Source organism: Magallana gigas, chromosome 8, assembly GCF_963853765.1.
Source record: "Magallana gigas chromosome 8, xbMagGiga1.1, whole genome shotgun sequence".
Lineage (NCBI taxonomy): Eukaryota > Metazoa > Mollusca > Bivalvia > Ostreida > Ostreidae > Magallana > Magallana gigas.
Genome location: NC_088860.1, coordinates 34,884,650 through 34,898,780, shown reverse-complemented (window position 1 = coordinate 34,898,780; position 14,131 = coordinate 34,884,650). Strand labels below are relative to the sequence as shown.

Here is a 14,131-nt window from a genome sequence, read left to right as displayed (position 1 = left end):
GGAGAAAACTACAATGAGGCCTAAATATTGTAAACCTATCAGTGCTGCTCAAAACAATAGATACCAACATCTCATTGAAACGGATGTTAGCAATACTCACATGTTTTGGTCTGTACCAAAACCAACAGCTGTGTGGTCGCAGATTTTCTAGAGCACGATGCTGGGAGCTTTATATTCTTGCTATACTGAAAGAGAGTGACATTATTGGCAATTTCAAACCTTGTTACCATATCACAGAAAAATACAACAAAGGATAACCAAAAAAAATCTCGCTTGACGAAAGATGATGAAAAAAAAAAGATTTCTCTGTGCAAATATAGATTTTTTTTGTTTTGCGGCTTTCATTTGAACTTTTAAACGAAACTATTTACATATCGATCTTTTCATTATGATTGCGAGAGATATTCATATTTAAGAAGACTGTAAAACACAGATCTTGGCACACTATTGGTGATGTGACAGAATAAAGTCATCATAGACTCGTGATCAATCTTCTGGCTCGGGAAAGGGATTTTTCGCGGAAAAGTAGAAATCGCAGGGAAAGATGTAGGATTTGCCCGGTGTTAATCGTTGATTGGATATTGAGGAGTCGCTTCGGGGACAATGTCTTTCACGACCAATGTTTGCTTTCACTGGGCGGACCGCTCGGCTCTGCAGTGACTTACGAGTTTGATCTGGTACAAGAGGAGAGGAGAGGAAAAAAAATGACGCGAAGTAATGAACTTTTTTTCTGTGCTAGTTCCGTGAGGGATAAATGAATTGTTTCGCGGTATATGGCGTGCAATCAGTGGTTGCTGCGGATTTGGGAAATGAGACTTTTTCTTGTCTTTTAAAAAAAATGACATGTTCAACGGGGTTTGTTTGCAGCACCCGAAGAAAATTAACCATTAAGTTTATCATTGGAATCTTAACTCTTTTGTTCCGTTTTCATTCATTACATTCAATGTACATCAATGTTGGAATCGTGAATATCGAGCCGTTTTTTAAAGTTACCAAACCTGTTGCCGAGCAGTCCTTTTCGGAGTCTCAATTATTATTCAGGGATGAAGTTAATACGACTTTTAACGTTACTATTACGGTTTTCGACTTGCATGGAAAAGCAGGGATATTACACGAACTGGATCAAATATTTTCCAACGCGTCTCTAAGTGTCATCGTTGCCTATGTACCGGACAAGTATGTACAGATTCTGAATATATTTGCAAAGGACAATTCAAAACCATTGGTGCTAGCTAATAATTATTTACCTCATCAAGATAGCGGCTATGTTTTGTCAATGTTCAATGGATTCAAAATAACGTCGGAAGCCATTCAGCAGTATCTAGAACACTTCCAATGGCAAAATGTTGCCATCATTGCATCAGACGAGGTGTTTTGGCGACAGATGGTACCCATACTCGAAAACCAGCTAATGAAACAGAATTTTAATGTGAAACGCTCTCGCATTGTGACCAACATGACAGATTCGAGTGTCGTTAGAAGCATTATACGCGAAATCACTGCGTCTGAAAAAGGTAAGGTCCAAACATCATTGTGAAATGGTTAATTACAGGCGCTTTTTTTCTCTCGGCTTTTTGTTCCTTCCGTCGAAACCTTATCAGCATTGACGCTGTTTTCCTTATGGATTAGAAACTGACTCGCATCCGCTACTTTACACAATTGCTGTCAATATCGTGTAAATTACACGCTTTGATTTAGACTTGTTGATCGTAGAGGATTTTTGTTTTTAGGTAAATCGCTTTTAAAAGCCTGTTCTCGTGTGTTGTTGTGACAAGAGGTCTAATGGTACTTGCGCTTAAAGCTAGACATCTTTATCTCCAGTGGGAAGGGGTTGATCCGGACTCCGCAGTTTCTTATCATGTTACGCTACGATAAGATTCTAACTAAATAAAAAAACAGTCACACGAAGAGTGAACCAATGTCGAAAGGTTGTCAAACTTAATTAGAAGAAAAGTAATGTCCGGTCTTAAAACGGTCTTTAAGAAATCAATTACGAAAAAAGTACGTAGTTGGGAAATAAACACACAAAAAAGAAAAGCAAAAAAAAAAAAAAAATCCCCAAAACTTGTATTAAAAAACTGGCAATATTTTAAAACCATGTGATACAAGTACTTTATTAAAGGTTCTTGTTGATTTTGGCCATTTTAAACTCCTCAAAAGAGGAGTTTTGCGAAAATAAAATGTAGATACTTATTTCTATTTTTTTTCTTATCTATACAATTCTTGACTTATGACTACTAGAAAAATCACAAATGTATTTTAAGTGGATCTTATATGTACTCGATTCCATTTGAGCATTTTTGGAAATACTAGTACTTACTAATAGTATTAATGTGGAAATAATGTTGATTTTGCATTAACTATAAGCTTTTTTGAAGTAATATCTTCCATAGACAATGTATTAAAATGACTTGACATCTTTATTTGTAATTCGTCATTTTCAAAATATAACGCATACCACACAGTAATTTATGAAAAAAAATTAAAACTTGTTCACGTGATATTGCAAACGAAATACAATTTTTTTTTAATAAAGGTACATGTAACTTCCTTGTAACGAATTAGACATTTGTTTTAATCTGGACTAAAATTGCTTCGTTTTCATTTGAAGGCTGCATATTACATTGCTAGTTTCACCAGTATTCCTTTCAAACATTTTTTTCTCCTGCATATAAATCAATATGAAAGACAAAAGGTCTTTTATTCAGAGGTAGCATTCAGAAAAATGATTGTTTGAATATAAAAATATAGAAGTATTAATTTTATGTAATAGTTTAAATTCTTTCTAATGGATATCTTTGGGATGGATAAGAAAACATGCGGAACCCAATGATTTCAGAATTTTGTCAAATTAGAAATAAGCCTTGTTTTTCAAAATGTGATAAAATAAATACTTTAGTAAAAAATAAAAACATGCAGTCACATTCGTTTACTATTACGTTTGATTTCAGACTTCCTCACAAACTTTTTTTTCTTCATTAAAATGGGAAAAGTTTGTGAAGCCCCAAAAATATTTTGTTAGCATTGACTATTCTTTAGAATAACAGTATGACCATCAGCGTTAAAGAATGATATTACTTACAGATAAACAATGCAATTTACCGGTCTGTTTTTTGTTGTTTTTTGTTTTTGGTTTGGTTTCAGATAATGCGTCGTGTAAAACAGATGAACATTTCTGAAATATCTGCAGCATGTTTTATGTTGATCAGTTTTTCGTCAATCTGTAGTTTGATCGAGAAATGCAAACTCCATGTATTACATTACATATGCATTGATCTAAGTTGGCTTTATACAATGAAACGCAACTCCATATACATGTATATACACATACATTGGTCTAACCTGTCAATATTTAAATTTAATGATGGAGTCAGAAAGAGGACATCAGAAAAATAATCAGAAAAGTGACTTAACTGATCAGCGAGGCTCTTATCATTTGGTTTGAGTACAGTTAAAATTACCTTGTTCTAGTTGCTATTAGATAACTGAATTTTTCACCTTTAGAAGCTAGACAATTAACTATTACAAGATTTTTATCCCAGTTTCCTTTTAGAAATATTTCGGCCCAATAAGATGTTTCCCTATGATAAATATCAGCCTTATATTTATCAGTTGCAATAGAAGACATGTGCCTTTAATTGCCTTTTTCACTCTCTTGTTGAATTGTTCAAAATATACTATTCTCATATATGTTTCGTGTAAACCTGAATAGTGCTTTTCCTAGAACATGTAATTTACCTATAAAAAGTATTGGACACTAAATGTTCTTTCAAAGCCAGTTGAGACAAACATGTCCGGTTATTTATAAAACGGTATAGCCCCTTTCAGCTCAATAGTTGAATTTGTTTATGCAAATAATTTATGCATTGATATACATGACGTACTAACGTGTTTCATATACTTAGCGCAGGTAGGTCTTTTTTGTAATTTTAGGATGGTACGTTTGGACTAAGAGAGTATTTTATGGAGAACCAATTTCGACTTATTATGTAACATTTACTGTATGTCAAGCGAAAGAGCATTGGAAAATGTTTAAAAATAACTTTGGATTTTGTTAATTAAAACACTAGAACTTCTTCAAACCGTAAAATAAAAAAAATGCTTTATAATCAAAACTTCCTTCCTGCTTTATTGGCGGTTTAACCTTACCATATAGGGACCAACAATTTAATGGTGTGTGGGTTCAACTTTATGACCGGAGAGTCGGCGAAGCTTGAAATAAGACTTCATTGCAATCAATCATTTATACGATTTCTCTATCGTTAGGGCGCATGATATTACAGAGCACCGTCTGTCCCAATGCTTTTGTGTGAACTCCACACGGACCTGCCAATTTATATGTCTTTTATGTCCTTATAGAGTAATAAACACTTAAAGAATAGTATAATCTCATTAATAATCGAGATGAAAAACTTTGACAATAAGACTCCGAGGCATAAGTATCTTATTGGCTTTTTAACTTTGGAAATGCACTCTTATAAACGGATTTTATTGAACCAATTGAAATGTAAAACAGATTTAGAGCGTCTAAAAAAATAACAAAAAAACTTATCTATCTTAAGACGAGTTTCCATGGAAACGGGGCTCAAACATCCCATGAGCACTAAACGTGTATGGGCCTTCTGCTTTCTTGAAATATTGAAAAGAACTTGGCATTATTGTAAAATTATTGATTTGAAGGGGAAAAAAATTCAAAAAAAATTAATCTTCTGTCCAAGAAGTATAGATAACGTGTTTTAACAATAATTATTGAGACAATCAATATTGTCCAAATGTATCCTCGGCTTATAGAGATACTGAGCAACCAACTGTTTGTGATATAATTGAGAACTAAATAAATTTGAGAAAAAAAATCTGTGACTATGCAAGCCTAACTTTATATGAAGTTTTTAGATGCTTACAATAGCTTTTTATGGAGGCCGATTTTGGTTTTTTGGTAAAATAAAAAAAACCCCAAAAACTACAATAGCAAAATTCTTTAATTTAAAACCATATGTAATTTACAACTCTAGTTTATTTGCAAAGTTTCAAGAAAATCGACCGCCTGGTTCTTTTTAGGGACCATCTCAAAATACAGGTACATTTACTATAGGAATATAAAGGAAATTGTCATTTTCCGCAATTTATAACAGATTAAAAAATACTACAATAGCCTTTTTCTCAAATTGTAATATGTAATTTTCATTTTCTACCCTATATATAAAAATGCTAAATTCAACCATCTGATTTTTAGTGGGGGCTATCTCAAAATATTAAAATGCATCATATTTTGCTATATACAATGTATTTGGAGCATTACAAATGCATGTAGGTTGGTATAATGGATTCATGAAAAAATTAGCAAAAATACCCCCAAGGATAGCATTATTCTGTGTATGGATTTTTAAGGCGTACGATTTTTACTTTTTCGTTTGTGTTGTTTCTTATAACGCACTCCTACAAAGCTTCGTTTTATCATAACGTCATGAAAGCACAATAGCAATGCTCACCTACCACACAACGGAAAAATCATTTAAAAAATGAAATTGTCCTAAAAAATCTAAATATTTTTATCTGTAGTTTGTTTATTAATAAATAAGTTTGATAAATTTTCATTAATGGTATATATACACTGTATTTTACTAGAATGTGCAAAAACGTGCGAAATGGAAACTAAAGTCGGCCTCCTTTTAATTGTTTTTTGCTACTACAACGAATCCTAACCCTCGATCTAAAGGATCTAAAGGACGACCACTACTGACTTTTACCTTAATTCACGTAAAGGGCCAGTACAAGTGTTGCAGTTACAATTGTCGAGGGTATACTTCAAAGATACCATACAAAAAATAATTGATTTTACTTCCCCATTTTCAAATTTTCTGCAAGACGATAAGTGTCTGAGATTCTCTATAGGCTTTGTTTACCCGTTAGCTAGAATCGCGAAGATTTTTATTGCAAATCCAAAATGGGAAGAACCCTAATTTGTTTCACCTTTACTAAAAAAATATTGGAAGTTAATTGAATATTATCAATATAAACGTTTTGTAAGATATCCTATAATTGCAAAGGCTTCAAATATTGGTGATTTACTAATAACGATCGAATTGCTGTCATAATATTGATAGTGGCAAACCTGCTGTGAAACTATGATGGAATAGTTAATTACACTCACTTTTGTCAATCTCAATAATGTGCTTCGGATAATTTGTGTTTTAATAATTTTCCAGTAATTAGTATATTGCCTGCTTTTAGTCTTATTTTTTTGGAAACCACTCGCTTTTTCTAGGAAAAGAACGAATTGCTGTAGTTTCTACGAAGACATTACTGTTGATTGCTGTTGTATTATCCAAATGAATTTCCCTTTTGGCTGGTTGGGCCAACCTATAAGATTAAAAGGATTAGCCATTTCATGATTTCATGATAACTTCCCTTGACTTCATTTCTTCCAGGTTTTTTTTCAGTAAAAGTTAGATGTTTTTGAAATCTTCATATCGCTTTCAATGTAACGTTTTGAAATATCATATTGTTGTGATTATGAATGAAGTACAGAATGGAGTACAGAATACGGAAGCAAGACGATATGACCTTGACATACTTGCACATCACTTGTCACGTGATCTTCTTGGCTACATACATTGTATCTTACTTCCTGTAAATAATTTTCAACCTTAAAACGTGAAATGATGATTTAAGCGATGATTTCAACTAAATCACATAACTCATATTTGTAACTCTTCCTTCGAGAATAGCTCAGACAGTTGTCACAATGGTTTTATTCAGCACGCAGAGATCACGTGCAAAGCAGGCGTCTGGTGAGATTTTCTTCATGTCAATACATCCAGTGTCTAATATGAAAATGTCAAGAAATGATATAATAATGGTATAAATCGCCAGCAATCAGAATGTCTTCCTATTTTGGGATGAAATTTCATTTTCCGAGCAGTGTATATCATCTCCTCCAAGGCTTGTGTACAACCTTGGGAGCACTGCTATAAAACACACTGACTGGTTTCTCAAAATCTCCTCACGCAGACGTTCAATAGGGTAAGAGAGAATAGCATCTAAGACTATTAAAGGGATAAATCTTGTCTGCTTGAAAGAGACAAAAAAATCATATCATGCGTTTGATTAAATATACTAATAATGTAGGAGTTGTCAAATAAACCACATGGTTTTTTCTGCGTTTAAATGTAATTTATATTAATTTCGATGATCAACTCAACAACAACGAAATCAACGAAAATCGGTAATCAACGAATATTGATGAAACTGCAGCACAATGCATATATTAACCATGCTTGTGTTTATCAACTTTCCTGTATAACATCTGGTTGGTGTAGCATATGCCATGTGATGATTAACGTTGGAGTAACATACAATTGAAACACATGAAAAACGTATGGTTTCATAGGCGTTGGACGTTTTTAAAACTTTTACATGATTATATTAAACAAACGTATGTTATAACACGTACATTAACCATATATTTCTAATAGAATGGGTAACATTTAGTATGAATTCAGGTGCGTGATGTGAAAGTTTAACATATGTTTCATATATTTTACGTTCTTCGTGATACTTACCAGGCACTGCAGTCATAGAATGGTACAAACTAGTATATGAAATAAAAAGGTATAATATAATAAGACAAGAGAAGCCATCTAATTAAAACTACTGAATACAGGGTCATTTTCGCCTCGTGTAATTTTCGCTTCTCTATACTTGTTTCGCCCCGTCTTGAATTCGCCCATACGCAGTTGTGTTTAAAGAGTGATAGTTTGAGACATTGGAATTCGCACAGTCTTTAATTCGTTCGCTGACAACGAGGTCGAAAGGGACGAAAAGAGGTATAAAGTATATTAAACTTCAATCCTAAATGAAAACATCTTCAGAAAAAAATATTTTAAAAAAAACCAACTCTCATTCTAAAAATTTTCTAAACAGGTTAAAAGAATGAACAAAATGTTAATTCCAATAGGATAGAATTGTTGAATTACTTAATCGATCGTTCTGATTCTCCATAAAGAGTCTAAACGGTTATTTCCTGGTTTTTGAATCATCTTTCTAATTACATAATGGTTCATCTACAAGATGCCTCGTTCTGTCGGAATCGGATAATCCTTGAATTGCTTTTTACTCAGGGATTCGTACAACGATGTTTATATGCGTCTAACAGGAAATATTTACCTCGCCGTGTTAGAAAGACATTCCAAACATGTCTTTCTAATGAAATGTTTTCGTAAATCCACTGCTAAAATAGTACGGTGTCCGGAAAAGAAGAACGAAGCTCTTTCACATTTTATGACTGTTTGCGTCTTTGCGTTCTTTCTTAACATTCATTTGGAAACAAAATAATTCCAACTCTGGGAAAGTATAGCTACCAAAGCTGCTACCAGAAAACATACGTGTATCTGGTTCCCAAAAAACCACAATCTTTGATTTGTGTTTAACTTGATTATTATTGAAATTGATTCTTTTTTCGTATGATATAATTAACTTCGATTTGAAAATTATATGTTCATTAAAGTGCAATTTTCAATAACACATTGCACTGATAAGATCATTGGCCACAAATTTACGTAAACTATTCTTGAAACTGTGATTTTTCATTTAATTAACGGAAAATTATTGATGCAGGGGACGAATATTAATGAAATCACATTGACACATTATCAGCCATATGTGACAATATAATGGTAATTTTAGGGAAAGTAAAAAAAGGATAATGTCTTCTTCAGCTCTTTTAATATTCACTGTCAACGTGTTTGTCATTGCAACTGATTCCCAATGCTGTTAACCGCTTTTTGTTATCACAAAACAATTACAAAAATTGCGGTAAAATGATATAATCTTATTGGCTCAGGTGAGCTATATGTAAGAGCCAGCTTACAGTTGGATCTTTGTATTGATTTGCTGCGATGCAAAAGGGTCCCCTGAATCCCTCGCAGTCTCTTTGACTTGCTCATGCAAACGCACATTACTCATTAAATCGTAAGCCACACTCGTTAAATATAATAATGCCAGCTAATTTATATTCATTCTTGCCCCGGGTCACGCTAGAAATTTTCTAAATGGATAATCTAAGCGACCGTTCGCTTCTGCCGTGCAAGAAGTTTGACATCCGGGTCTTTAACCGTCGAAATATTGACAGGGTTTGTGTTTGTATACGACTGTACGTTTCCTATTTGGCAATGAAGCTGTTGAAATAATTGCTTGTCGGTCTTTGTGATATAATGTGTTGTATTCGAACTCTTGTTGCGGAACATCTTGAAACTTTGAAAATACTTAATCTTCCAGTTATTTGAATTTCAGGTTTATGAAGACGGATTGAAATTCATGGATCGTTCTTGAATCCATATCTGCCTTTGTTTAGATTTTATGAAAACAAAGTTTTTACGCCTGTCTTCAAATTTCATGATATTTTCATTGATTTTTTTGAATTTTCGTACATGGCTTCAATGTAAAGAATTTTCATCCTGTAATTACGATTGATTTTATCTTTTATAAAAAGAATAAGATCTTTTACGGAATGAAAGCTTCAAAATATTGCTGATATGGTATTTGTTTTAAAAATTTCATTATAATACAATCTCCATGTAACGTTGTTTTCTTCGAAATAGTGAATTTTTCGCGGGGCATATAAATAAATTAATTAATTTTTCGAACCGAACAATACCATTTTCTAGCATGTGTATTCGTCTGTTGGATCATTTAATGAGAAGAACTGAAGTCGATGCTATCATTGCTATATCTGTAATCAAGTACAAAACAGTGAATACTAGAAAAATTATTGGGTGTATATGGTTTTTTGGGAGCATTTATTTTTCCTTTTACTCTAGACACCTTACGAAATTTACAAGAGAGTAAAGAGTTAAAACAAGTTTAATTTGAACCATACTGCAAATTTTTTTATCACTGTATCCGAATGGTTTGATAAAATATTTTTATTGAAACATATTTGGGCTTAATAATGATGTAACCTTTGTATTACTTCTATTCGAAAACTAATTATAAAAGAATTCAGCAGCCTAAGAAGAATTTCTTTGTGAACCACTTGGCATCCCTTATTTACTATTAAACCACAGCCCCATATATGTCCATACACTCGGGAGCTTCTGGGGTACATTGCGTGCTTGATACTTAGATTGTTGGAATGACCAGCTTCGGAAGGCTTTTCTAATCGCATGTTATGCTTAACATCATTATATTAATCTGTCATTTAATTTTTCAAATTAAAAAATGAAAGATAGTCATGTTTCGTTATTTAAATTACGCTGAATATAAATAAAATGCTCCCTTCATATTGGCAACAGAAGAAAAACACGTACTTTAGATAACAAATGAATTTTAGATAGATAGTTAAAATAGGCGCGAATCTAAAAAAATATTAAAAGGTAGGGGAGAGTTGGCAGGGAGGGAGGAATGACGTATGTTTACATTGTCAAAGCATCAAGGAATGATATCAATCTGAATTAATAAAAAGCTCTCACTTATTGTATGCAGAAATTGATACCAATTAATTTACAGGGGAAGAGAAAACCATTCATCAGGTCTATTATCAGTAAATTTGATACGTGGATTTAAAAAGTTTGAATATCCCCCCACTCCTTAAAACCGCGATTACATGCATCATCCCATTTTGATATTTCTAACAACAATTTTGTTGTTGTTACAACAGGATTAAGAAGAATAAACATGAAAGAAATACAATACTTGATTTAAAAACAATATAGACGTCACAAATTCCAAAACTTCGAATTTAGAATTGAACAAAAGAAACAGAACACTTTATAGATCATTCTGTGTGAGTTTGAAATCGATCTCTATTGTAAATTAAAATTATAATGTACTTGCAGAGATAACAAATCGCAAAGTAATACATGTAATGACACTAAATAGGGCTTTACATGTAGCATTGACTTTGACTCCAGTATTGAATACAACCGCGATACTTATAAAAGACATTTGAATCTAGCAATTAATACAAGCATATTCTGACATAACTTTCCTATGATATAATAATAATTAATAACTTATAGATGTTAGTGTCCCAGGCATTGAAACTCTTTTTAAGCAGTTTCTAAGAGTAGAAAAAATAGCGGTTATTTTATTAGTGATCTCTTAACTGAGTGTTAATTAAGTATACCATCTATTAAGATATGTTTGTTGATAAGTAAAAAATGAAGGGATCATCAACGTTTTGCATACTGCATACAGAAAGTCGGGAAGGGAAGTCCTTTACAGTATTGCACGTATTTGACGGTTCGTTACAGATCAGATTACTCCTAAAGCTTATTTGAGGCAAAATGCATTTCTTGGGTCTAATATAATTATGTATAATGTTTAATAGCTTAAACAATATTCTATTATGTGAAATATTATATGTACATAGTCTATTATAATGCCATTTGTAAATTACTGCAACATTGCATCCTCCAATTACTTGATTCAGCAATACCTTTTGATTAGAGTAGAGTTTCTCGTGTGTGTTGTTTGTATATTTAGGAAACAAATGTCCTCCTATGGAGGAACTTTGATACCAGAATTTGAATAAAGCAAACCATTTTGCGACCTTTCGTGTTGTTTGGAATAAACAAATTGGTCTCTGCAATTATTATTTTTTTCTCAAACGAGTGTTGTGTGTTAAGTACTAGTACATTTTTATAAAAAAAACATGATAATACAATGGTAGCATTACATTCTTAAATTACTTTGTAATCTAAGAGCAGACTTGACCAAAATCTATTAGAATCAATCACTCATATCACGATCAATAGAACTATCACTATAAGACTCTGAAACCCATCTAGTGTGATGTTTCATGTGTATTGAACGTAAAATCAATCAAATCTTCAAATATGTAAAGAAAATATGAAAATAAAATTAAGGCCAAAAATTTTGTAGAGACCAAGCCGAGACCAAAAGTCCTCATTCACAAAAAGCGAAATTTCACATTTTTCTTCTGTTTTTTTTTTCTTCTTGAAATATGCAATACATGTACATACATAGTTCTTTTTGTCTATGAAATCATCTTCTATAATATTGGGGACTTTTCAGCAGAACGAGCAGACGCGAGCTGTCGAAACATTATCGTCTTTAGTTATCATCATGCAAGTACCTTTAGGGATAGACACAACCCTCAAAGGCTTAGCGAAGGGGCACCATAAGGCGAGCTGACGAGTACTTTAAGTTTAAGATAATCACAGACATTGCTGTGTTCAAACTGATGCTATACAATGTATATGTAACAGGGTATAGGGTATTTAACGGGAGGTCATCCATATCTTATATGCTTTCGCTGCCCCCCCCCCCCCCCCTTTACCCTCGCTAAACATGAATTCTAAACATTTTACCTCGAATTTCTATAATTTCTATGTAGTTAATAAGCGATGTCAAAATTTTATGGGGGTCAGTTTTCAACGTCTTGGGGGTCGTAGATCTACAGATCTTTTCGTCGTTACACCGGACGTCCAAGTGTTGTCCGATAAGTTTTCAAAAATCGGTGTTTGTTTTCTGAACACCGTTCAAATTAAATAATATAGGGCGTTTTTAAAACGATTCCTTTTACATTATTGTTCATGATTTGCGTAATTTTGTATCATGTGAAAAAATATATGATAAACGGAGACCTAAGGTTAAGGATTATGTTGCGTTTACTATTTTTTTACTCTTGCATTTGAAGTCGTTGATTGAAATACATGAATATCAAGGGAGTACTTTGGGGGTGAAGATTTAGTCAATAATATGGCTAAATGGTACTTGAACCCCGCCATACTAATTTACAGCGAGGCAATCGATATTTATGATGCTCTGCGGATAAATTCTTTTTTCCTGAATTACGCTGATTAATTTTGACTTGACTGATTAACGTACAACATATCTACACCTAAGGGACACCAAAGTTGTCGTTACAAAATTGATTTTATGAAACCATGACATAATATCTTTGAAAAAAAATAAGATAATGCATGTGGCCTTCTTCTTAACACTAATTAACAAGATGATGAATAAGAATCTTATTTACGTGTACTTTTATGCATGTTCTTGCATGTCCCCGGTAGGTCTGATAAATGCGATAACCCAACTAATAAAATTTCGTATTGTACAATTTATTTGTGTTCCATACCAGTACAGTGAGATTCTGTATGTACAAAAATATTATTTCATTTTTCTTTAACCTAATATCCGGGGACTTTAAAGCCCTAGTGAGCTTGCTCATGTGGATTGTGAATGATAATAGAACAATATACCTCCCCCGCCCCCTCCCCCAACCAAAAAAAGATTAAATAAAACAAAACGAAAATCCCACATAAAAGTTTGGAATAAAACCCTATACAGTTTATTTTTTTTTTTTTAGGTCTGACTACCTAAAAATCATAAACTAGGAATTACCCCCCCCCCCCCCTTTGACGTCTATATTTTAAGTCCATATGAAAAATTATATTGAACCCCTAGGTTACCTACAGGTGAATATAATAAGTCATTATTATTGTGGTAAATTGTATCGCAGTTTCTTTTGTTCAAGCTCATCTGCTGATTAAATACGCAGGCATAAAAATCAAATCTCATTTTGAGTTTGATTGTTTAGTACATTTTTTTTTATTAACTTTGATTTACTATCTACATTGTATGCCGTCATGTTTATCAAGAATAATTATAGAGACGGCTCCGATAACTATAAAATCTTGATACCAATTCACACCTCTTATGGCGCCTATGATTCAAACCATAATTTGGTTATATTTGTTGGCATTAAATGTACTTTGCGTTGGCATGACGACACTTTTTAGGTTTTTGTTGGGTTTTTATTTCTAAATTTTTAGTTATGTTAATGGCGGACATATTTTTGTGAAACGTGTTTTAACTACAAAAATGACAAAAAAGATAATGGTTTATAAACTTTTATTAGTCATATTTTGTTGAACTAAAAGCTTATAGGCCCCAACTGAGACCAAAAAAACCTCATTGTCGTCCTATAAAAAAATTGGTTTTCTATATTATATTCCTTGGGCGAGACTGTTTTTTTGATAAGATTTAATGATTTATTTTAATTCTATATACCGTAAAGGTGTAAGACACATGCAGAGTAATCATAATGTACAGCAGAAGTTGTTTTTTTCATCAGAATAGAATAACTAAAAAAATATATCTC

At 32.7% G+C, this 14,131-nt stretch overlaps 1 protein-coding gene across 3 annotated transcripts in view; it reads left to right on the top strand.

The window, feature by feature from the left end:
• The first annotated feature begins 339 nt into the window (after positions 1-339).
• LOC105337771 (retinal guanylyl cyclase 2) overlaps positions 340-14,131 on the top strand; it is a 39,055-nt gene continuing 25,263 nt past the window's right edge. For 2 of the 3 annotated variants that reach the window (XR_010708551.1, XM_011442666.4), the window contains exon 1: positions 341-1,514. Coding sequence is in view for 2 of the 3 variants with exons in the window: in XM_011442666.4 (XP_011440968.3) it covers positions 755-1,514 (760 nt within the window). In the remaining variant the exon portion in view is untranslated. Of the gene's footprint in view, positions 1,515-14,131 lie in introns of all 3 variants that reach the window. The other variant, XM_066069201.1, reaches the window with a different exon arrangement.